Source organism: Nicotiana tomentosiformis, chromosome 3 (genome assembly GCF_000390325.3).
Source record: "Nicotiana tomentosiformis chromosome 3, ASM39032v3, whole genome shotgun sequence".
Taxonomy (NCBI): Eukaryota; Viridiplantae; Streptophyta; class Magnoliopsida; order Solanales; family Solanaceae; genus Nicotiana; species Nicotiana tomentosiformis.
The window spans coordinates 140,057,908-140,082,099 of NC_090814.1; the positions used below are offsets into that span (position 1 = coordinate 140,057,908).

Sequence of the window (24,192 nt, forward strand, 5' to 3'; positions counted from 1 at the left end):
CAAAGAACATCAAAGAAGGTTGAACCCTAACATGAAAGAAGTGGTGAAGAAAGAAGTGATCAAGTGGTTAGGTGCGGGAATCATCTTCTCAATCTCTGACAGTAACTGGGTCAGCCCAGTTCAGTGTGTGCCAAAGAAGGGTGGAATGACTGTAGTGCCCAATGAGAATAATGAGTTGATCTCGACCCGTACAATTACAGATTGGAGAATTTGTATGGATTATAGAAAACTGAACATAGCCACCCGGAAAGATCATTTTCCTTTACCATTCATTGACCAAATGTTGGATAGATTGGCAGGGAGGTCTCACTTCTGCTTGTTGGATGGGTATTCGGGGTACAATCAGATTTCCATAGCCCCTGAAGATAGAGAGAAGATATCATTCACTTGTCCATATGGCATCTTTGCCTTTCGGAGAATGTCGTTTGGCTTATGCAGTGCACCGGCCACCTTTCAAAGGTGTATGTTAGCCATTTTCACTGATATGGTTGAAGATATTATGGAAGTCCTTATGGATGATTTCTCTGTGGTAGGGGATTCGTTTGAAGACTGTCTTCACAATTTAAGAAGAGTGCTGAAAAGGTGTGTGGAGATAAATTTAGTGCTAAACTGGGAGAAGTGTCATTTTATGGTACAAGAAGGTATAATGCTGGGTCATCGAGTGTCCAGTGAGGGTATTGAGGTTGGCCATGCTAAGGTTGACATGATTGAGCGGTTGCCACTGCCCATTTCAGTCAAGGCAGTAAGAAGTTTCCTTGGGCACGCCGGGTTCTATAAGCGATTTATAAAGGATTTCTCTAAAATTGCTAACCCCTTATGTAAACTCCTTGAAAATGATCATTCTTTTGTGTTTTCTGATGACTGCAGGTTAGCATTTGAGGAGCTGAAGAAGAGACTGGTGACTGCACCAATCATCGTTGCACCCAACTAGGAGCAACCGTTTGAGCTCATGTGTGATGCTAGTGACTATGCTATAGGAGCAGTCCTGGGGCAGCGAAAGGACAAACCGATGCACCCAATTTACTATGCAAGCAAAATACTAAGCAGTGCACAACTTAATTATACCGTGACTGAGAAAGAGATGTTGGTTGTAGTGTTTACATTCGACAAATTCAGGTCTTATTTGATTGGTTCAAAAGTGATTGTTTATACTGACCATGCAGCACTTAGGTACCTGATAGCAAGAAGGAGTCAAAGCCATGCTTGATCCGTTGGGTTCTTTTGCTACAAGAATTTGATTTGGAGATCCGCGATAGAAAAGGGGCAGAGAACCAAGTGGCAGACCACCTTTCAAGGTTGGAGGGAGTTGAAAAGAAAGTCGAGGTAGAAGATATAACTGAGACATTCCCAGATGAACAATTTCTAGCAGTGACATTGGAGGAGGCGCCATGGTATGAAGACATTGCAAACTACCTAGCAAGCGGTATTGTCCCCTATGATCTTTCCTCTGTTCAAAAGAAAAAGTTCTTTCGTAACTGTCATATTTATTATTGGGATGAGCCTTGCATGTTCAGAATTTGTGCTGATAACATGATCCGGAGATGTATCCCCGAGATAGACCAATCTTCTATTTTGCAGGCTTGTCATGCATCACTATATGGTATCCACTTCCGGGGAGTAAGGACCGCTGCGAAAGTGCTGGAATCGGGCTCTACTGGTCGACAGTGTTCAAGGATGCACACTTATGGGTGAAAGGTTGTGACGAATGCCAACGAACTGGGAATATTTCCCGCCGACATGAGATGCCTATGAACCCAATTCAAGAGGTAGAAGTGTTTGTTGGAGGCTGCAGCGCTCCCGACAAATGATGCTAAGGGGGTAATTGGCTTTTTGAGAAACAACATATTCACCCGATTTGGCACTCCAAGGGCGATAATCAGTGACGGAGGCACTCACTTCTGTAATCGAGCCTTCGCAAAGCTGTTAGAAAAGTATGGTGTACGTCACAAAGTTGCCACCCCATATCATCCACAAACGAGTGGGCAAGTAGAAGTGTCGAACAGAGAGATAAAGAGTGTTTTGACAAAGACTGTGAATACTACAAGAACGGATTGGGCAAGAAAGTTAGATGATGCACTCTGGGCCTATTGTACCGCTTTCAAAACTCCGATTGGTATGTCGCCGTATAAATTGGTATTTGGGAAGGCATGTCACCTATCAGTGGAGTTGGAGCATAGAGCTTTATGGGCACTGTGGCAGTTGAATCTCGATATAGAAGATGCGGGCATAAGTAGAGTCACAGAGATGCACGAGCTTGATGAATTTCGTTACCACACTTTTGAGAGCACAAGATTATACAAGGAGAGAATGAAAATAATGCACAATAAAAATATTCTTGAGCGGAGTTTTAAACCCGGAGATAAGGTATTGCTATACAACTCAAGGTTAAGGTTATTTCCGGGTAAGTTAAAGTCACGATGGTCGGGACCATTTAGTGTGGTAGAGATTCACCCAACCGGAGCCATAGAGATTGCTGCATCAAATGACTCTCGCACGTTTAAGTCAATGGGCACAGGTTGAAACATTATTTGGGCATGGAAGATGCAAAAGTAGTGTCAGTGACTCATTTGCTCAAGCCACCAAGGTTAAGCAAACCTTAAGTGTAATTATCTGTGTCGTGTCGCGACATTAAATCAGGTGCTTCATGGGAGGCAACCCATTGGACTGTTGTATTTTTCGTGCCACGAATTTAACTAAGGCTCTCATTGGGAGGCAACCTAATTCGTAGTTGATTTTTAGTATAGTTAGAATTTGTCTTTTTGTTTTTAGGTACTAACAAGTTTGCAGGTGAGTTTGGGCAAGTCGAGCAGGGTTTCACCATCACCTGACGTACACCAGGCACTGGGGCAGGCGACGGCAGGATAAAGCCAGGCAAAGTTGGCATTGGGTACCTCAATGACATTCCTTGTCCCCATTGGATCCTGAGTCTCCGGGATTAATAGACTAGTGTTATGAAGTCGTGCACCACATTAAAATCTTAAGTGTGGGATGGATAACGGGTAGCCCATATGTTGTTCTTTGATTCTAATATTAAGAAAATACGAGGTGAAGTCTGAGTAACCTCGGAAAGTTGGGCAAGATTATGTGTGTAGTGTGTAATGCAATTTTATCTGACTAATGCTTATTTGTATAGGAACGAAAATGCCTTCCAGAAAAAACATAGGCAAAGGAAAGGATACTTCCACTGCGCCGGCTAAAGCAAAGGCGACCTCCGCACCTCCCTTAAAGAAGAGAAAAGGGGGAGAAGCTACCTCCAATCTAAGTGGAGTACAAGTTGTGGCAGCTATAGCAGCCATGCGTCAACAACCAATGCCAATGAGAGTTTGGCATCAATAGCATACCACCGCATACTAAGGATTGGTATAGGCGTTGTAGGCCTAAACATGTATACCCAGAAGCAGCTATCCACGAACGCAGCTTGAAAGCAAAGTATCATGCAATTTAGAGGGGCATTCAGGATATGGGGTTGAGCTATGTATTCAAGAACACATGGGACATTAATCTCAACTTAGTCCGAGAATTCTATGCAGGGTTTGATCCGCAGAGTACTGAACAGCTGGTGCCGATTCGTGGGCGATTGATAGATTTTTCAGCCGCGGCCATATGTAACTTTTTAGGTGCTCCAGATGTTCCTGTGGAGCCATTGGACCACTTTATTCGCCGGCCTACATATAGAGAGTTGAGACACACGCTTTGTGGTGTCGATTCTACGGCAGCATGGGTCCAGGATAAGAAAACTAATCGGCACAAGAGGTTCCCCAAGAAGAAGATGAGGGCGGAGGCTCAAGTGTGGCTTAAACTGATAAATACACAGCTCCTACCGTGCAATCATGACACGCTCATTAGCCGTGAGAGGACCAGTGCGCTCTACTTCCTCATGACGGGTCAAAGTGTAAATGTGGGTCATCTGATCCGCTACCAGATGTCTGTAGTCAGAACGAGTAAAAAGGTTGATCGAATGCCATTTGCCAATTTTCTAACTCAGTACTTAAGACACGAGGAGGTTGAGGAGGAGCCAGAGTTTGACCACACCATCGATCAACCCCTACGACAAACGGACATCACTAGTCTCCGACTGAAAGAAAAGACTGTTATGACATCTTTGACAAGTACCGAGCGCAATGCTCGGGATGATAGTTTTATGGCCCATCTCTATGGGATGATGGATTTGCAGCTAAGGATAGGAGGTCGCCCGGCCACATCTGAGGAGAGGACTGAATTGGAGCACCGGTACCCGCTCAATGCTCGTGCCCAGCAGCTGGTTGGGTTAGGATATGGATACATACCCCCCGATGATGAGGATATCAACACACCAGAGCAGTCTGAGGCTGAGCCAGAGCAATCATATGGTGAGGGAGATGATGATGAGGATGAGGACGAACATGATGAAGAGTGGAGAGCGTCAGAGGATGAAGACGTTGCTTTATCATGGAGTTTCTTTACACCCTACTCATTTTTCGTATTTTGTCATTTTGTGCATGCACTGAGGACAATGTATGATATAAGTGTGGGGTGGGGACTTGTACATGTTAATTGCAGTTATTTAGTAATTGTTTGCTTTGTTTTAGTATTAGTTTAGTAATTGATTTGGCTATGTATTTTAGAAAAAAAACAAAAAAATTGGATTCTTCCCAATGATGGATCTCCTAGACAGTTTTCTTGAGGGAAGTAAATCTAAAGAAAATACCAAAAAGATTTTTTTTGTGTAGGTAGTGTAGTAATTCTCCCTTGATTTTTCTTTGGGTCGCGGTTCTTTTCCAAGGGTTTTTAGTTGAACCGGGTATAGTTAGTTTTAATTTTTAGGAGTAGGAATTACAAAGCTATGCCTTTAAGTGTAGCAATATCTCTTAGCTTTGTTATGCCTTGAGAATAGTTAGTACTATGGTCGTGACGCTTAGGCTCGGTTTTTTACTCTAGCATAAATACCTTAATTCGTAGATTCCTAATTTTGCTTAACTGCTTTGACTGGAGTGTCGCGATGAAATCAATCCTGAGTTATGTGCCATGTGTGTGTGAGTTTTGTATGTATTCTGTGCATTGCATTTGATGTCTAGAACTCGCCCTATGTGTGTGCAAAGCGAAATAGTAGTCTTGTTCAGTCTGAGAAGTGATACAGGTGTTTCTTTGTTAAGCCAGATATATATAGTTTATCCACCTAAAAGTTATGTAACGTCGTTAACCCCTTTGAGCTTGTAATACTATTTCTCTGGCAACCACACTACAAGCCTTACCCAATTGTTTGAATTAACCATTTATTTGAACCTTTTCACCTCTAATTAGCACTTGAATTGTTATGAACTTTGTAAAAGTTAAAGTGTGGGGTGGTTGGTTTGGTTTTTGAGTGGAACTGATGAAATAAGGAGAAAGGTGCACTGTTTTGAAAAAGTAAGAGCCGCTTGAATTAAAAAAGAAAGAAAGAAAGAAAAAAATAGTTGTATTGCTATGAAAAAGAATATTCTTTGATAAGTGGCGACTCTTAATATACGTGTACTTAAAGAAATATGGGGTAATATAAATTGAAGAAAATGTGGAATGTTGGGTTTGACATAAGTATGGGATGTGTATTAAAGTATATGTATCAAAGTGCTTAAGGGAGGTGTAGTCACTCATATCCAAATGTATTCTACCCGACCCGCAGCCTACATTACAACCAATGAAAGTCCTACTTGATCTTAGATTGAATGAACTCGATTAGTAGAGTATTACACTACGGGCAAGCCTATGGTACATCATTTGTGGCATATGAATGTTATTTCTGAGAGCGAGTGAATTTTTCCTATCTTGAGTTCCTGCGTTCTTAAAATTCATCGTGTGTGGAACTGAGCTCTTTGTTGGGTGAGGGCACGTGATTCATAAAGGAAAGGTAATGTCATTGACCTCCGTGTTAGAGTAAGTAAGTAATTTGTGAATAAGTCATGGTATGAGAGTCAAATCTTTGAGGCGATGATATTACACCGTGGTGCTTAGACTATTTTAAATATTCTTGGTGCGAGTTAAGGGAATTGCTTAATAGGTTGTGTCTATGAGTATAGTTTGATTGCTCGAGGACGAGCAATATTTAAGTGTGGGGTATTGATATCTGGCTATAATTTATGGTTTAGCACATTATTCGCCTTGCAATTTTATACGCTTTAATGATCAAGTATACCTTATTTGTGTGTAATATGGTCCATTTTATGTGTAGGTGAATTTGAGATGAAAGTAGAAGAAAAAGGAGACCTACAAGTCAAAAGCGTGCGCGGGAGCAGTGAATGAGAGAAGCTGGCGACGCCAGGCTTGAAGCTGGCGATAGGCTGGCGACGCAAGGTAAAGGCCAAGCAGAACCAGGCGTTAGGCTGGCGACGCCAGGCCTGGAGCTAGGTTCATCAGGCGTTAGGCTGGCGACGCCAAGCCTGGGGCCAGGTCAAATCCGAGTTTTGAAGACTTAATTCGTTTTCGGGTTTGACTAGGACTTGGCCTACACATTTAGCTCTTTTCCTACACCTATAAATAGACCTAAAAACGCCACTTGAAGGGACTTTTGCAACCGGAGGCAAGAATAGCTTGTGGAATCACCCGTTGGGAGTTAGAATCACTCGTTCGTAGTTAGTTATTAATTATTGCATTTTCATTACGTAATATTTAGTTAATAAAAACCCAAATTGTTACTTAAATATTTCTGAAGATTGATTGCGTGAATTTGTGCGAGTCTAGTAGCTGTGTTTGATAGGTTAATTCCCTGTGGGATTCGACTCCGGACTTATTAGTCGGAATGTATTTGCAACGACCGCTAAGTCCTTTTTATAAGGCATAGTTGGGCGTGATCAACCAACGAGAAAAATGAGAACGTGAAAGGCTAAGATAGACAAAAAGAATCCATTTTTTCGATTTGTCATTCCAAATTCATGGAGATGTCATTGACTTTATAAATCACCTTATTCTACCAATATCTACTTAGATAAAATTGATAGATATCTTGTGGAATGGCCATATGATTCAGACCTCATCAATTTAGAATTAGAATTTTGTGTCCCTCTGGCTTAAGGCAAATGCCATGCTGGAGTATTCAAGGATGAGCTACGCGACTAGCTATTGAAAATGCCTTCATAACCTTACATCTTGCATATTTGTAATATAAATGAACTACTGTTGTTGAATGATTGTAACAGACATCTGCTCTTATTCAAAAAAACTTAGGAGCATGTGATAGTACTACATGTGATTTTCTGTTGCCAGCAGGACTTGTGTGATATTCTTTCTAGAATTCCAGTCATTAAACAATTATATTTTTTCCGATGCTCGTATTCAGTTCAAACTCATTTATTAGCGTGATAAAATTCAGTTTTGCTCAGTAGTCAATATTTATCTTGTTGCTTCCTTCATCCTTAGTTTTTCCTATTTTACATACGTGATACTTACTTTGTTTTCAAAGTATAGCGTACACTGGTTAGTCAATTCCTTCTTAGGCATAATGTTTAACTACACATTAAAGTAACAAAGTCATGCCTACACCAAATGTGATTCGTGAGAAGTATTCTCACAAAAAGATTGATTCTTAAAGTTATGTCAATGGCTAATTTATTTCACTGTTATAGTTTATTTTACATATAGTTTATCATCTTGTTGACAACAATTGTAACTGCTATCACATGTTGCTGTTGGAAAGTCATATTACTTTAACATTATGGCTTCTATAGTAACTCTGTAATCTTCTATTTCTCCTCTGGGTGGAAGCTCATCCTTGTAAATATTATCACCGTTGGTATATTATCATTGTACCTCTATTTACAATAGCATAACTTTATTTACGTGGGGCAGGAGATCATTCTTATAGATATTATCATTGTACCTTTATTTTTAGCAGCATAACTTTATTTATGTTGGGCAGAAGCTCATTCTTATAAATATTGCCATTGTACCTCTATTTACAAAAGCATAACTTTATTCACGTTAGGCCCGGGCAAATCGCGGGCTATCCCTACTAGTACTTCTTAGAAGAGGGAATAGCAGGCACCAGCCCGTCAACATAAGAGAGTTGCACTCAGTGCTTCAGTATTTGGACGTTAACAACAACTTGTGCCACGTTGGCCATCCTTTTGTGCAAACCTTGTGCCACGTTGAAATATTCCTGGACGACTGTACTTTGAGGGCCTATGCTCATTGTTTGTCTATGTTGGGACCGCACTGGACACCCTCGCACCTTACTTGCTCTTCTTACGCTTTATGTGTTTCTTTTTCTTTTTAAATCTATGTATTAAATTCTTGATTTAAAACTTGAGAACTATTAATTCAAAGAACTAGTACATAAAATTTATAATTTAATCGTTGTTATCATAGCTGACACATATGTCCTGAATGTCTCCCTAATAGTTTGTTCCTGTTATATTAATATTTTAATATAAGTCTATTTACAGAATAATATTATATTTAAGGATAATTAGGTTTTATCAGTTGTGGCATGTCCTCCGAAATTTCCTACAACATAGTCTTCCAAAATTTCCTACCAATTTCTACAATTAGACCCTCAGCTTTTCTCACTGAAAGCCTATACTGGCTAGCCATACTGTTGCGATTCCCAAATGGGAAAGGCCATGGAAGAGAAACAAGAAATGCAAAAGAAGGAAAGGAAAATGCAGAGAAAATTATTAGATTTTCATTGATCATATATCTCTCGTAAGTGCAGTACAATAGGTATTTAAAGGAAACAAAAAAAGAAAATATGCAAAAGCTAACTACGGGGTTAAAAGTAAAAATTACAACTAATTTTAGGACTAAAGTGTAACTTCGAAAAACTCTATAAATCCTCCAGCCATGTCTTCATCAATTCGTTACATTCCACCTCCCTTAGAACAACCTTGTCCTCAAGGTTGATGTGAACACTGCTGAACAACTCCACAATGGAAAAAATAAAATATACTGCAACTGACACTTTCAACTTCTTGTATACTAATGCCTCAAGCAAAGAGTCTTTTCACTAACAAAATGAGGCAGCAACCTTAAGAATAATGCTAGTCCGAACACAAGCCATTCAACACCTTCTAGCACCAATGTGGAAGCCAAGAAAATCCCCATCCTAAGAACAACAATTGCAACACCACTTAAAGATATCAAGGCACTACTAATAAGAAATGAATAAGGTAAGGGTGTCAAGTGGGTCGGGCCCGGTCCTAAGTGGGCTTCACGGGCCCGGTCATAAGTGGGCCGGTCCTAAACGGTTCCGGGCTTCGAGGGATTATTGCTGGAACCGGCTCGGGACCGGAACCACGAACTAACGGTCCCGAATTAAGTGGGCCGGTCCCGGGCCCAAACGGGCCCAACAGAAACTTTCTATTTTTAAGTTTTTTTTTATAGAAGTTAGAGAAAAAAAATAGTAATAAAAATATATAAGCTATATTCGATTTATATACTATATTATATATACATAGTATACATCTTAAGATATACTATATATACATAGTATACTAGATATACTAGATATATATATAGTATAGTATAGTAGATCTTAAGATATATATACATCTTAAGATATATAAGCTATATATATATATATATATATATATAGTAAAATGTATATATAGTATATCTTAAGATGTATACTATCGAATATGACTTATAAACTATGTATATATATATATCTAGCATACTATGTATATATAGTATATCTTAAGATATATATATATGTATATCGAATATAGCTTATATATCTTATGAGATGTATATATAGTATAGACTATAGTATAGTATAAATATAAGCTTATATATATATATATATATATATATATATCTTAAGTTGTATATATGGTATATATATACTATATATACATAGTATATAAGCCATATTCGATAGTATACATCTTAAGATATACTATATCTACTATACTATACTATATATATATCTAGTATATCTAGTATACTTAGTATATCTTAAGATGTATATATAGTATAGTATAGTATATATATAAGCTTATATATATATGTATATCGAATATAGCTTATATATCTTATGAGATGTATATATAATATATTATATACTATACTATACTATATATATATATATATATATACACACACACTATACTATACTATATTATACTATATGTATAGCTTAAGATATATAAAAAGACAAAAATATTGTTGGGGGGTTAAATGACTATTTTATAAATAGCCAACGGCTATTTTTGACAGCCCAACGGCTATTTATTTATTTATTTTTTTGGGACCATTTGGCCCGCTAAGGGACCGGGCCGGTTCCGGGCCTGACGGGTCCAAATCATAGGACTGGCCCACGAGACCGGACCAGGCCCACTAAAACCGGACCAAACGGTCCTGGCTCGTTTGGCCCGCGGTCCCGGGCCTGGACCGGCCCACTTGACAGGTGTCATAATAGATAGCAAAAAGTGTAGACAATGGATTAGTGATCTTGAATGCTACAGGGACCCACATATTTTGCACCAGTAATCTTGACAAAGATGAGCAGGTGATACAACATCACCTTGGCTCCAGAATAGAGGTGAAATACACTTGCAAGCTAATACATCGATAATGCCATCACAGACTTGCATTCTGTCATATCCACGACCCACATTATCTAGTATATAGTAGCTCCTTGGCACTAATAATACAATACCTGGATCGCACCACCATATCTCTGGTTTGTACCATAACCTTGAATAAAGTGATTCCCATGACAATAATGGAAATATCATATCGCTCCATACATTTTCAATGGAGAATAACTCCAAAATAGTAAATGAATTAGGAAAATGAAAAAGTCCGCCCACCACCTTCTTACTCCATTGTTCAATCATGGAACCTCTTACTTCCTCCACTGATAATAAAGTCTCACCCCTCAAATAGCTTAACAGAGATACGGATAATGCATTTTCAATGCCCTTAATCCAAGCAAACATTTGTGAGATGGACCACAATAAAGAGACACACAAGAACATATTTGTAGCTCCTATTAAAGCATACTGAGAAATTTGCCAGAAGAAGCTAAGAGCATTTGAGCTTTCAAATTGTTTACACATAAAGAGAATTTCCAACTCCCATGTCTATGCAGATATTCTACTTCGCCAAGTACATGTTACTCCACTATCATTCGTTATAAGCATCAATATCTTATACTTCAGAAGAGGATAAAAAGTTACTGCGCAAAAGACTAATGACAAAACAACATAGATTTCCTCATTTGTCGATGAATGCTCATGTTTTCCATATTGTTTATCCATGAGTTCAAACAAGTACTGATCCTTTTCTATCCAACCTTTCTGACTGCAATCCACAAGAAAACCAACAAGTGCAATCTTATCGGCTAACACCTTTGCTTGAGCTATTGTGGCTTCCAAAAACATAATGGTAACGATGTGTTTAACTAACTCTTTGCTATCCATTGAAAACTGACCATCAGCGTGATGGCCAATTCGAAAGACATCAGTTGTAGCCTGCTCATCGCCATTTGCAATTTCTTTTACTACAAGCTGGCACATTGAACCAACTATTGCAGCAGTTGAGAAATTATCAACACCACTAGAAAGAGAAAATAGAAAATCATACGCACCACTTCTTCTTAGATAATCCCACAGCCAGCTCGACATCCAAGGAGCTATTACACCAGCTCCTGAACCTCCCAAAGTAGAGGAGCCAACATCAGAAAGTCCAAACTTGATATCATCATGTAAAGCCAGAAAACATCTAACTAAATGACTCTTCTTAGAATGACTTGCCGGAAAATTTAATTGGCCTTCTCTGCGTAGGGAATCAGCGTGTGATGTTCTACCACCTTTTATCCAGCCAAAAATGATCCCAAAACCTTCGGACCAGAAACACGATATGTCACCAAAGAAAATAAGCACATGATTGCTTGAAATATCAAAAAATAGTGATTCTCGATAGTGTTGAGTGCAAACAATCGATGGTGTATTCGACATTCCTAGATTTCTAAAAGGACGATAAACGTCTTCAACCATACCAAACTTGGAATACAAAACCATAAAGGACTTTTTCACAAATGTGGATGAATCATGACTGGCGTTCACGCACAAAGCATGTAGTGGCTGACTTAGCTCAAGTACAATATAATTTCCATGCACCTCGGACAACAATGAGAGATTATTAACATCCAAATCTATCTCGTTAGAATAGAGGTTGAAACCATTTGGAATAGCTACTATGCGAGGGTTGGAATGCATTCTTTGCTGACTAATGTCGGTGATAGAATGCTTGGAAGTGACTTCTTGTCCTTCATGAAGAGTTGTTCGTTTAGGGAGAGATTCTTCATCCTTTTGAAGACTTTCATAGAACATCATGTCCACAAGATTACTGGAGTTTACAACATTAACATATTCATCTTCGATCTCCAAAGGCACATCCCCAACACTGTTATCGTATTGCTTATCTGACACATTGGTGTCATCCTTTTGAGGGATTTTATCACACGCTTGATCCACCTCACTTTCTGAATTTTTCTGAATCTCACTTTTTACTACATCATCTTCTCCATCATTTTGGATCAAAGCAATTTCATAGTCACCAGAAATCAGTTTATCATTAAGTTCACTCACATAATTTAGAGTCATTGGAGTTGCACACAATTGAAACTGAATATTGGTCATCTCATCAGGGCTAACTTCCACAATCTCATTTATGTTGGGACTTTTATCAAACAGTTGGTCCTCCACTGAGTTTCCTATCCTTTCTTGCACATACAAGCCCCTGTGATAGTGAAAATACCTCATACCCATTTTCCCTAAGTTACCGGAATGGCATTTGTCAAAGAGCATTCTGTGATGGTGCATTCCACCAGCAATTCCTCGACCTATGGCATGTTTCTTGTGTTTTCTAATACTGCCATGGCAGGCACTGACGTATGCTCTCGTCTTCCTATTTTTCCTGAACCTACTCGTCATTGTATGCTGGTCTCTATGTGTAGGGGCAGCCCCAACGGCTGTCACTGCCACTACAGAACCATCACCCAACCGAACCAAATAGAAACCTGGATAGTTACCGTCAAAATGGTAAGCATATGGAATCTGGTAAGTGTAAGCATTTGTGGGTGAATCGAGATAATTCCATCCTCCATTCGTTGGGTTAGCGAATCCACCAGTGAAATTATTACAGGAATCTCAATAAAAACATGGATTTGCACCAGGATACTGATGATATGCATACGGGTCGTCGGAAACCCACTGCTCATACTCCGACTTTTGAAGGTTATACTGATTTTCTAAACTATGGAAAGTCCTGAAACGATTTTGATACCATTTTTTCATATACTGCAGTTTTTCGTTCGATCTTTCCATAAAAGCTTGAATCTGTTGCTCCAACTTATTTGAACCTCCGCCGGACTCTGACATTAACGCCGATGAACAACCGAGAATCGTCGGCTCTGATACCGATTGTTGCGATTCCCAAATGGGAAAGGCCATGGAAGAGAAACAAGAAATACAAAAGAAGAAAGAAAGGAAAATGCAGAGAAAATTATTAGATTTTCATTGATCATATATCTCTCGTAAGTGCAGTACAATAGATATTTAAAGGGAAAAAAAGAAAATATGCAAAAGCTAACTACGGGGTTAAAAGTAAAAATTACAACTAATTTTAGGACTAAAGTGTAACTTCGAAAAACTCTAGAAATCCTCCGGCTATGTCTTCATCAATTCGTTACACATACAATTAATCGTAGAAAATCATTGCCACAATCTTAACTGATAGACTTGTTATCTATAACTCATATTTCAAATTAAGAAGATTATGTAGATTAATATATCCGGGGTAGCTTTTAATGAAACATCTTCAAATGCCAAATGGCATCCAAAGCTACTTCACCTCCCACTTCCCGCCTGGCATAGATTAATCTCAAATTATTTTTTACCACCTAAATCATATTTCAATACTATGTATCTTGAAGAGATTGGACATTATATCAACTTGATCTTCTTGGACCATTTAGAAAGTTTAGGTTGGTCCCTACATTTATTTCTCTCATACCTTTGAATCTCATTTATAGAACCATTGGTATTATATGTTTTTGCTTGCTCTATATCTAATAAAAAGTACCAAATAACTTCAGATAACTTAAAAGTTAGCATGTTTATTTGTTTGCTAAGTTTCTGCAGTCTTCATTTGACCGCTTTTAAGGGAAAATGTGTGTTTTATAGCATACGCTGAACTCCAACTAAATTCTTTGAAAAATACTGGCAAAACGTTTTCACTGTAAAAGCTTTGTCGAGAGAAACAAAGTAATCTTTTCAAATATTTTATGAGAAGAACACTGTAATCTTTTCAAAAGTAGAATTCACATCATGTCCTGAGAATTTAAACTATAAAAATAAAAATATAATTAGAACTATTTTACTATGGAAAAACTAAATTGTTATGGGAAAAAATTACTATTATTTTCTCTAACCCGTAGTTAGGTCTTATACAATGAGATAAAGAGAGTACTTGGATGAGGAAAAACAATAGTAGAACATTTAGCAATATTTACGAGTTTAACATAAATATCTCAAGGTTAGATTATGTTATTAGTAACTTTTATTCTTTTACAGTTGTTTAGGGAGAATGATTAATTCATGCAAATTCCATTTAGACAGCTTTGGAAAATAAGGGAAAAATTATTTAAAGTTAGAGTTACATAAAATTAATTTTTGTTTTCTCACAAATTCGCAAGTGTCATGTCTAGCTTATTTCTTGGGCACATGTACTATCAAATATTTTCTTCTTACACGTGAAATTTATATCATACCAAAAAATGAATCTTTTTGTATTTTCCTTTTTCTAAACTAAAACTAATATTCTTTCACTCAATATAAATTGAATATCTAACTGTAGCATATTTATTTCTAAAATCTTATAATTTTAGATTATCAATGGATATAAATTAAGAAAATAATTCACTCACGCTAATTAACACAACTTAAATATAGAAAAATTAATCCAAATAGCCATCCACCCAACTGATTAAACTAAAAATATCCGATGAAAATATAATACATGCATAATTTATATATTATATGTGTATAATTATGTATACTCAATGTATAAATTATGTATATGACTATAAAAAGTAAACCATGAATATGAATGACTATTTACATAAACATCCGTTAAATATGGTGTTATTGGGCCCATGCGCAACATGGGTTACCCTTACTAGCAGATGATACAAGAAGGAACAACTGATAAAATTCACCACGATGATGTTATTTGCTTTACCCATTTATACCCAAAGCCGAAGGGTCTGCGCGATTCACAATATTTATAGTAGTTCTATTTAAGGCCCGTTTGGACATAAAATTTGATAGAAGTTTTTTCTAATTTTTTTTTATTTTTTTCGAAATGAGCTTTTGTTCATAAAATTTTCAATTTTTACTTGAAAATGCATTTTGAAATTTTTTGAAAAACTCCAAAAAGTTATTTTTCAAAAATTTCACTCAAATCACTCACAAAACTTCAAAAATAACTCAAACTAAAATTTATGTCAAAACACAACTCTAAATTTCAAATACCATTTTTACTTGAAAAAATTTTTCACCATCTTTTTGAATTTTACAATTCTTATGTCCAAACAACTACTTAATTTTCATCAGCTTCCAATGTTAGGATCGACTAAGTTACTTATTGAACTAAGACAACTTAAATTACTCTTAATATAACATGAAAATAATCGCTCTGTGCAAAGCTTATCAAAATTTTCTAAATGTCTCACACCAATCTTAATAACGATACACCTATGTGTACCTTATATGCTCTCATAATTACATCGTTACGGGTCGTTTGATATGCAGATTAAATTATCTCGGGATTATAATCTGTAGACTAATTTATCCCACTTGGGAAGTGTGATAATATAATTCCAAATTTAATGGGATAAAGTGGAATATCATGTATTAAATCTAAGATTTATATCGTCATATAGGATAAATTTATAATGTCAACCAAATATGATATAAATTTAATCTCACGCCTTATCTCATCTCTTGCATGGAGTAATAACTTATATCTCTAACCAATTTTAGGAATTTGGACTAAAGTGTCCGACTTTTGTAAACATTAAAGACCATATGTGCTGGCATGTGTATACAGTAAGGACTAGTTTGGTGTTTTACCCATTTTTCATCTTCTCCAAAACCCATTCGTAGACAGCAGAACCCACACCCATCGTTACACAGCAAAAACCTAGGGAGAAGATGGCGGAAGACGCTATACTCGGATTTCTTGAAAAGAACGACGAGATTTCAGATTCTTTTAAATTTGCGGAACAACATGGGTTCCTCCACGAAGAGATTGTCAATGTTATCCGCAGCCTCAATGGTTTTAGATTTGTTGATGCTCAGGTGCTTGCTTACTTCGTCTTTTTTTTATTTTGCATTTTTTTTCAAATTTTCTTGACAATTCTTGTTTATAGAATATTAAAATACTACTACTAGTATCCAAGTTTTATCCTGCAGCAATGAATCCTCTTCGGAAGTGCAAATGAATAAAAAGAAGCAATTTTCCGATTTAGGTTTTTGCTTAATAATTAACGTTTGCTGGTTTAGTGTGCAATTATTGTAACAATAACTATGCCTAAATGCCAAATTAGTCGAATTCCTGTCCAATTTGACCTTGATTCATTCAATTACTCAAGATTTGCATTGACATCTTCAAATTTGAATAGGAAAAAGAATAAGCATGTTTTTTGAAGTAAATAGATAGCTAACTTGTCCTGGACCACGGGCAAGTTGAGGAAAATTTTATATTGTAGTTTATTCCAGTGTCGAAGTCAAAAAATTTGCTAAGGGTGTTCAATTGAAGTGACCACCATTCGGCCACTATAGCTCCGCCCCTGGTTTAAACACTCTGCATAGAGTGAACAAATCTATTTTCTAATAGTATTTTTTTATGTATAAAACATCTGGAAACACCTTTCATTAATGTGAAGCAATGTTTGATTTTGTTGAATTGTGCAGGATATTAAGAGAGAGAGATGGGTGCTTACTGAAGAGGGGAAAACCTATGCTTCCGTAGGTTCTCCAGAATTTCAGCTTTTCTCAGCAGTACCACCGGAAGGAATTGCGCGGGAGGAGTTGCAGGTTACAGATTATTCTTGTTTTTAGTCGCTTGTTCGTTTTCCGTCTATCAAAGGAGTTAAGTGATTTTACTAAGTGATGTTCATGTGCCATTTCATGAATGCTAATCTGGATGCAGAAAAAGTTGGATCCTGCAGTTTATAAAATTGGTTGCCAGCAAGCTATAAAGAACAAGTGGGTGGAGATGGCAAAGACTCAAGTTTCAAGGAAGGTACAGTAGGCAAACACATAAGAGTGTATTGCTCATCCTCCTCTGTATTTCTAATATCTCATCCTTCATTATGACTGCATCTTTTAATTGGATGAAAAACTGTACCTTTGCTCCAACCCTTGCCTCAAACAAAATTTTCTTCTTTTTGGTAAATTCTTTTTATTCCTTTGTTAAGGAGCGGAGATAAATGGACTAGTTCCATCCTGTTATCTTGCCAAATTGATGAATAACAGTTTATCTATTCCTTGGTCCTCTCTGGCTCTTGCTTAGGATAGCCAAATAATCAGGAGTCTCGCCCCTCATGCCTTAGAATGATTATGAAGGCCTGAAAAGCCCTTATTACTTGCTTAGTACCAGATCTCTAGTGAAAAAAGTGTCATTGCTAGCCTACATTCAGCACTGTTTACTTGTAGCTCTCCCCCAGCTTCCCTTGTGGTGGTTTCGGAATTTTCTGTTTCTCCTTCTATGTTTTATTCCTCTTTATTGTTTGCCATCTAGCTCAATTTATAGCACGGGGCTTCTTTTGTGTTACTGTTTCTTTCCTTATCTGCTGAATAAGGTCTCTGTGAACTACATCGTAGAGGCAGCAAGGGAAGGTGACATCTACATGTGCTTCTTTTAATACCTCTTGCTGGGATCCACTGTTTAGCCTATTTGTGACTTCCTGCAGGTCCAACATGCTGATGATAAAGTTAAAGATTCACTCTTGAGGATACAAAATGGCGAGGTATATAAATTTGTTATCAGCGATCATCTTTACTGTTGGCTCTCCTCCCACACAGAAGACCAGTTATGGTTTTATCATTACTTGACTTTGTTATAGTTAAATCAAATTGTCTTTAATGGCAATGCACTTAATCGATTTGTCTTTAACAAGCAATGCACTGCAGGCTGTCAATCAGGAGGATATTGATGCTCTTAAGCGCCGAAAGCTAATAAGTCAGCAGTAATTATCTACTCTTCGATATCCTTTCTCCAGCACTTGATGTTTACAAGATGTAATCTTATATACATGGTCAAATGCTGGTTCTTCAATATATTTTTTATTGCTGCTTATTTAGGGTTTGGAAAGGAAACTCAGTGAGAAAAGGTCCTAACTATGCTCCTAAAAGGAAAAGAGCCGCAACTGATCTAACTCGTGAAAACCTACAGAGGTAACTTTCTGACTTATTTTCTCTGGGAAGAATAAATAATATTGGGATTTACTTTTAGTAAATGCTCAATAAATTATTTGATGGAGCTGTTTTCCTTGATGATGGATGACTTTTTGTTGCTGCTCGAGCTAAATAAGGTCTGGCTTGGAACTTGGACTGAAAAATATTTCCATTTCTTGTTTATTTCAGAACAGGTGTCAATATAAGAGGATTAACCTCATTAAAAGATAGCTAGGTCTCTTCAGCCATGTGACAGTTTGCAATACCAAAAGCTTTTGAATATGCCTGAATAGGGAATTTGTATCAATTGCTAGGCAGTTTGAGCATGTTTTTCAGTTTGGAAAATTTTCAAGCTCGGACACTTTCTTTTCCAAGTACAAATTTTGGATCTCCTTATATTACTTGCTGAATTTGCATTGGACTACATACCATGAGTACTGCTATAATCGGATAGGCCACTCCACAGGGTGGGTGATGGGTCTAAAGCTGAGCCCAATTCTAGCCCTAGCCGGACTCTTTGCCTTATAACATATCCCATTACCCGGCTGGAGCTATAGCCATTTTTGTTTTGTATGTAGGTCTAGGCATGGACTAATTGTTCCATAACCTATATAAACCCCAATGCTATGTAACATATTTTTTTATAATGTAAGGTAAGCTAATGTAACATATTATAGTTTACTTAAGGAGTGTAAGAGTCCACTTGAGAAAATAAAAATTAATTTAATTCTAATTTTAGTTGTAAATCACAAAACATGCGGTGTTATTGTTGTTGAGTCAATACATTAATCCAATAGTAGACAGAATTTTCCTTAAAAAACCATCTGGAATTGAACCTAATCAATTAAAATGGGATGGATGTAGAGTATATGCATGTGGGTGTGTTTATGATCGTGGTTTTATTATTTTATGTTAAGCCGAAAGGAGTTTTGGCATTTTATACGATCTGAAGAAAAAATCTACAAAAAAGTTCATGGGCTGGGTAATCGCAGCGAGGCATAAGAAAATATTAGGTGATCTCTTCCTCTGTCTAAGCCTTGGTTGCAGAGTTACGTGGAGGTATTCTGTGAAATAATCGAGGTGTGCGTAAGCTGGCCGGAACACCATCATCGTAAAATAAAAATAAAAAGAAATTCATGGGCTGGGTAAATGGGAAATGATGCAATATGTAGCATTTTTCAGATGGTTTCTGAGTAGTTAATGTTTGTTTCAAGTTTCAACATACAAATTGATTTATATATCAATAATTCACCAAGTAGGAGTCCGCTAATTCCATGATGGATGAAGCATTGAGTTTATTTTCTGATCAATATATGTTGCTTGTTCCTTTGAAGGGGTGACTGGAAGGAATTGGAATTTAAAGAGTATAACTTCAGTGCTAAAGGTCAGCCAGTTGAAGGTGGCCATCTTCATCCATTGCTCAAGGCATGCTTTTGTCCCGTTTCTCATTATTGGTTATTCTTGTTACTTTAAATTGATTTATTCTGTTAACCAAAGCCAAATTGCCTTCCCTCATGTGTTAATGAAATCATACCATCTTGTTGCAGGTTAGGCGGCAGATACAAATGATTTTTCTTAATATGGGGTAGGACTCATTGACATTTTTCCCGTGTCTATATATGGAGGCTGTATATGCATGATTGTGTGTAGATGAATGTGTCCATGTATATATTCAGTTATATATATATATATATATATAAACTCTCCGTATTGGACTGTAACTGTTTTCATTGAATGCAGGTTTGAGGAGATGCCAACAAATAACTATGTCGAAAGCAGGTAAGCTATCATGTATTTTGTTAGCTTTTTCCTTGGTCATAAATACAAGTGAGCCAGCCATAATTGATGGAACAGTTGGAAATCCTAAAGGAAAAAGCTTTCAGGTTATATAAAATAACTTACCTAGGAAAATGGCACATCTCTTTGTTTTTTTCCTTTTGTCCAAGTAAATGGAGTCGACCAACACTTTCATCGCGAGGTTGATGTGTAAATATCTTGAATCAAATCCTACTTTATCCTCCATTAGAGATATAGGTTTTGGCTATTGTCATTTTACTTGCTAAAGTTCCGAGTACATAACACAGTCTCAAAGTACCTTATCTATTTCTGCTGTAAAGCAATTTGCTAAATACTATTTTTCATGTTGAACGTTCATGAGCTTCTGATGGTAAACAATCAAAATTATTGAACATAGATGGTAAACTATATCTATTGAACATTCATGAGCTTTCAAGCTCAAATTTCTTTTTTTAAAAAAAGAGCTTTCAAGCTCAAATGATGGTAAACCATAAAGTTCACTTGCCATCGTATACCATTTATGTGTAATTCTTCTCTGATGTATAGTTAGTGGTGATTTGTGCACTGTCATGTTCTTCCTTTAGTAAAAGTTGCGAGGATTGCTTTTGTCTTAATCCTTGTCAAAGAAGTATACGTCAATGTGGCTGGTCGTATTTGCAGTTTTTGGAACTTCGATGCACTCTTCCAGCCACAACAGCACCCTGCCCGTGATTCCCATGATACATTCTTTTTGAAAGGTTAGTTTGACTTTACATTTTATCCGCTTCATCTGAGCTTCATTTAATGAACTATTTGTTTGACTTTTGTAGTCCCTTCCACTACAAAGATGCTGCCAGAAGAGTATGTTGAGCGGGTAAAACAAGTTCATGAATCTGGTGGTTACCAGTCTAGGGGGTATGGTATAATACTGCCAATACTTAATTCAATCTCACCCACTCTTGTCAAGGTTTCACATCCCTGTACAGAGTATATAATCGTGCTTCTTGCTTAGATATGGGTATGATTGGAAAAGAGAGGAAGCAAACAAGAATCTTTTGCGGACACACACTACTGCTGTTTCGTCAAGAATGTTGTGCGCATTAGCTCAGGTCGAAATCGCTCACCATATTCATTATCATAATTTCATGCATATATTACACAGTGAATTTTTTATTAAGTGTATGACATCTTATTGCAGAAGCCCTTTGCCCCCAAGAAATACTATTCTATTGATCGTGTTTTCAGAAATGAAGCAGTTGATCGGACACATCTTGCTGAATTTCACCAGATAGAAGGTTATCAAATTGTTATACAATTTTGTGTCTCATCCGTATTTTCCGGATTCTGTGTTATATTTTTTCCCCAATAATTCAAAGACTTCTGATACTATTTGTTTTGTATTGTAGATGAGTATGTAACATTTTTTTATTTTCAATTATCAAGTTCGCTTTTGTATTATTTTTAGGATTTCATGTTGGATGCTATCTGAGTTACTGAGTGACTGTACAGTGGAGAATACCTCTATAATTATGTCATAGGTGTCATACAAAAAGCAGAAGGCCATTGCATTTGGCATCCATCCTCACTCCTTTCCCTATTTCTTAACTGGAAGTCTGCCAACTTTCTTGGCATTCTATCAACCTGAAAGCATGTTGATCTCTTATAAGTTGAGTTTGATACAGGCATTAGAAGAAGCCTGAGTGTTTTTTAGTATACACTTCTGAAACATATTTCTATATCTGTGTAAATTCTGTATAGTAATAGGCCATGTCAAAGTATCTTTTCATGTTCAAACATAATACTGTGTGAAACTATGATGTGTTTGGTAATTGTTTATGTCTGTCTTGTTCTTTATCTGCATCCCATTCGTGTTAACAATTGCATGAACTTATTGTCATGGTTTCTCATTCCAGGCTTAATATGTGATCGTGGACTTACTCTTGGTGACCTGATTGGTGTTCTTCATGACTTCTTTGCTCGTCTAGGTGACCAACCAACACTATGCTGTATTCTTGCTTATGTTCAAATTTTGGTACAGAAATTCTGCATCAAGTCTTGGGTTTCATACAAAAGATAAAGCTTGCAGTGATATCATGTCCAACTCTTGTAATTTTTAGAGGGCTAATTAGTGGTTAACTTTTTTTTTTATTTTTTTATTTTTTCTAATTACAGGAATGTCCAAGCTTCGGTTCAAACCTGCGTATAATCCTTATACTGAGCCCAGCATGGAAATTTTCAGGTTGTAGTAGTATATTTGACACGAATGAACAAATTTTCAGCTCAGCACTAATTTCATATCCTTTTGTTTTGTCAGCTACCATGAAGGCTTAAAGAAATGGGTGGAAGTTGGGAATTCTGGTATGTTTAGGCCTGAAATGCTGCTTCCTATGGGGCTGCCAGAAGATGTTCGGGTTATTGCATGGGGCCTTTCCCTTGAGAGGTATACGAACTGTTAGTAGCATCATGTTCTTATTTATTTATAAATTAAAACTAACTGCGTGTACTTATGTTGCTGGTGATATTGATGGAGTTGAGAGTTTTTTTCATGTTTGAACTTATTAGTTATTAACAACTGATAACCACAGTAAAACCACACTTACTGCATTGTTTTCTTTATCCATACTATTTGATAGCATTGACTGTAGCAAGAAAGTGTTAAAAGCTTAATTTTGCACCTATAATTCATCTTATTTGTGCAAACATGTGATAATTCAAATCAAATAGAAATGTTCTAGTCTCGAAACGTTGGATCATATACGTGTTTAATAGCAAATAGGAGAGATTTGTGGCATATTGAAAGTAGCTCCCAAAGAGAAGAAGGTGTCAGTTTGGTTTTAATAGTACTCAAATTGTTTTCTGCTGCAAATATTCAAAGCCTCTATGACTAAGGCGCTCTCATGCAATGCTTGCAATAGTTTCTGAACTGATTATTGCTATTCTTGGCGCAATTCGTGCTAGTTGGCAGAGATTGTAAGTCGTTTGGCTTTGGTATAGTTGCTGCAGTTGTTTGCAGGTCTTAGTAATGTCTTAGAAAGAGAAGGGGCAGAGGGAGAATGGAGAGAGAGAAAAGGAACAACTACGGGTTGGTAGTTTGTAGTGGCCTGAGTAGCTGTTTGTGGCTGAGTAGTCATGTGGTAGGGTAGATGGTATCTTTGTTGGTTTAGATGAAAGTTTTCTGCTTGCCCGTGGGTTGATCCGTTGACAAGGATGTATCTATTATTTGAAAAACCTGATGGGTGGTGTAAAATCTTTTTCTATTTATGCTTAAATTGCACTGTTTATATTGCACATTCCATGTAACAAAATTATGTTCATGCTTCGCGGAAGCTTATTTTGCTCGTCTTCGTGCACCAGGCCCACCATGATTCTCTACGGGATTGACAATATCAGAGATCTTTTTGGTCCTAAGGTATAATTGGCACTTCATTTAATTGTGGTATGATTTCTCAGCTGCCAATGTTTGACCTTCCTGTTGTTCTTTTGCAGGTGGATATAGGTCTCATCAAAAGAAATCCAATATGCCGGCTTGGGATTTAGTAACAAATATTCTTGAATTGCGGATCCATTCTGTGACATATGTCAGATATTCTTGATGGTATTGAGATAAATTTTTCTGCAGGGGCAGCTAGTTGATATCTTTTCTTTACGTAGTGGGAAAATTCTCCCTGGTAATTATTGTAGTAGGTGTTTGATTTATCTACTACACATGAGATTGTTGATACAAATGTGAAGATTAATTTTCAAATTGATGGGAGCTGTATTTGGTTTGTTGCTATAACTGGATTTGGGCTCCTTTAATCGATTCCCTTCACAGTACTTTTGAACATCTTATTATGTATACTCTTGAAAATTTAATGTTAGCAAGGGTGATTGTAAAGTCTGCCTATACGCTATACTCCCCGGTCCCCACTTGTGGGAATATATTGAGTATGTTGTTGGTGATTGTAGTTTTGGATAGTGTTAGGAGTCCCAAAACGGTTAAACTATGTGAAAAATATTC

The 24,192-nt window shown here is 37.1% G+C and overlaps 1 protein-coding gene across 1 annotated transcript; it reads left to right on the forward strand.

Annotated features, from left to right (window-relative positions):
- The first annotated feature begins 16,053 nt into the window (after positions 1-16,053).
- LOC104120424 (phenylalanine--tRNA ligase alpha subunit, cytoplasmic-like) lies at positions 16,054-24,069 on the forward strand. The gene is made up of 18 exons (XM_009632183.4): positions 16,054-16,316; positions 16,932-17,054; positions 17,170-17,262; positions 17,933-17,989; positions 18,153-18,208; positions 18,324-18,416; positions 19,751-19,841; positions 19,964-20,001; positions 20,157-20,195; positions 20,874-20,950; positions 21,023-21,107; positions 21,205-21,301; positions 21,391-21,487; positions 22,106-22,177; positions 22,365-22,431; positions 22,507-22,632; positions 23,547-23,601; positions 23,679-24,069. Exons 1-18 carry the CDS (start codon positions 16,170-16,172, stop codon positions 23,727-23,729), a joined length of 1,464 nt encoding a protein of 487 aa, XP_009630478.1. The 5' UTR covers positions 16,054-16,169; the 3' UTR covers positions 23,730-24,069.
- The last annotated feature ends 123 nt before the right edge of the window (positions 24,070-24,192 follow it).

What these genes read in the sequence shown, in the direction of transcription:
- LOC104120424 (XM_009632183.4), top strand. Translation starts at nt 16,170, where the DNA reads ATGGCGGAAGACGCTATACTCGGATTTCTTGAAAAGAACGACGAGATT. An exon ending in TTAGATTTGTTGATGCTCAG is followed by an intron (nt 16,317 to 16,931) that starts GTGCTTGCTTAC and finishes TGAATTGTGCAG; the next exon opens with GATATTAAGAGAGAGAGATG. An exon ending in CGAAAGCTAATAAGTCAGCA is followed by an intron (nt 18,209 to 18,323) that starts GTAATTATCTAC and finishes CTGCTTATTTAG; the next exon opens with GGTTTGGAAAGGAAACTCAG.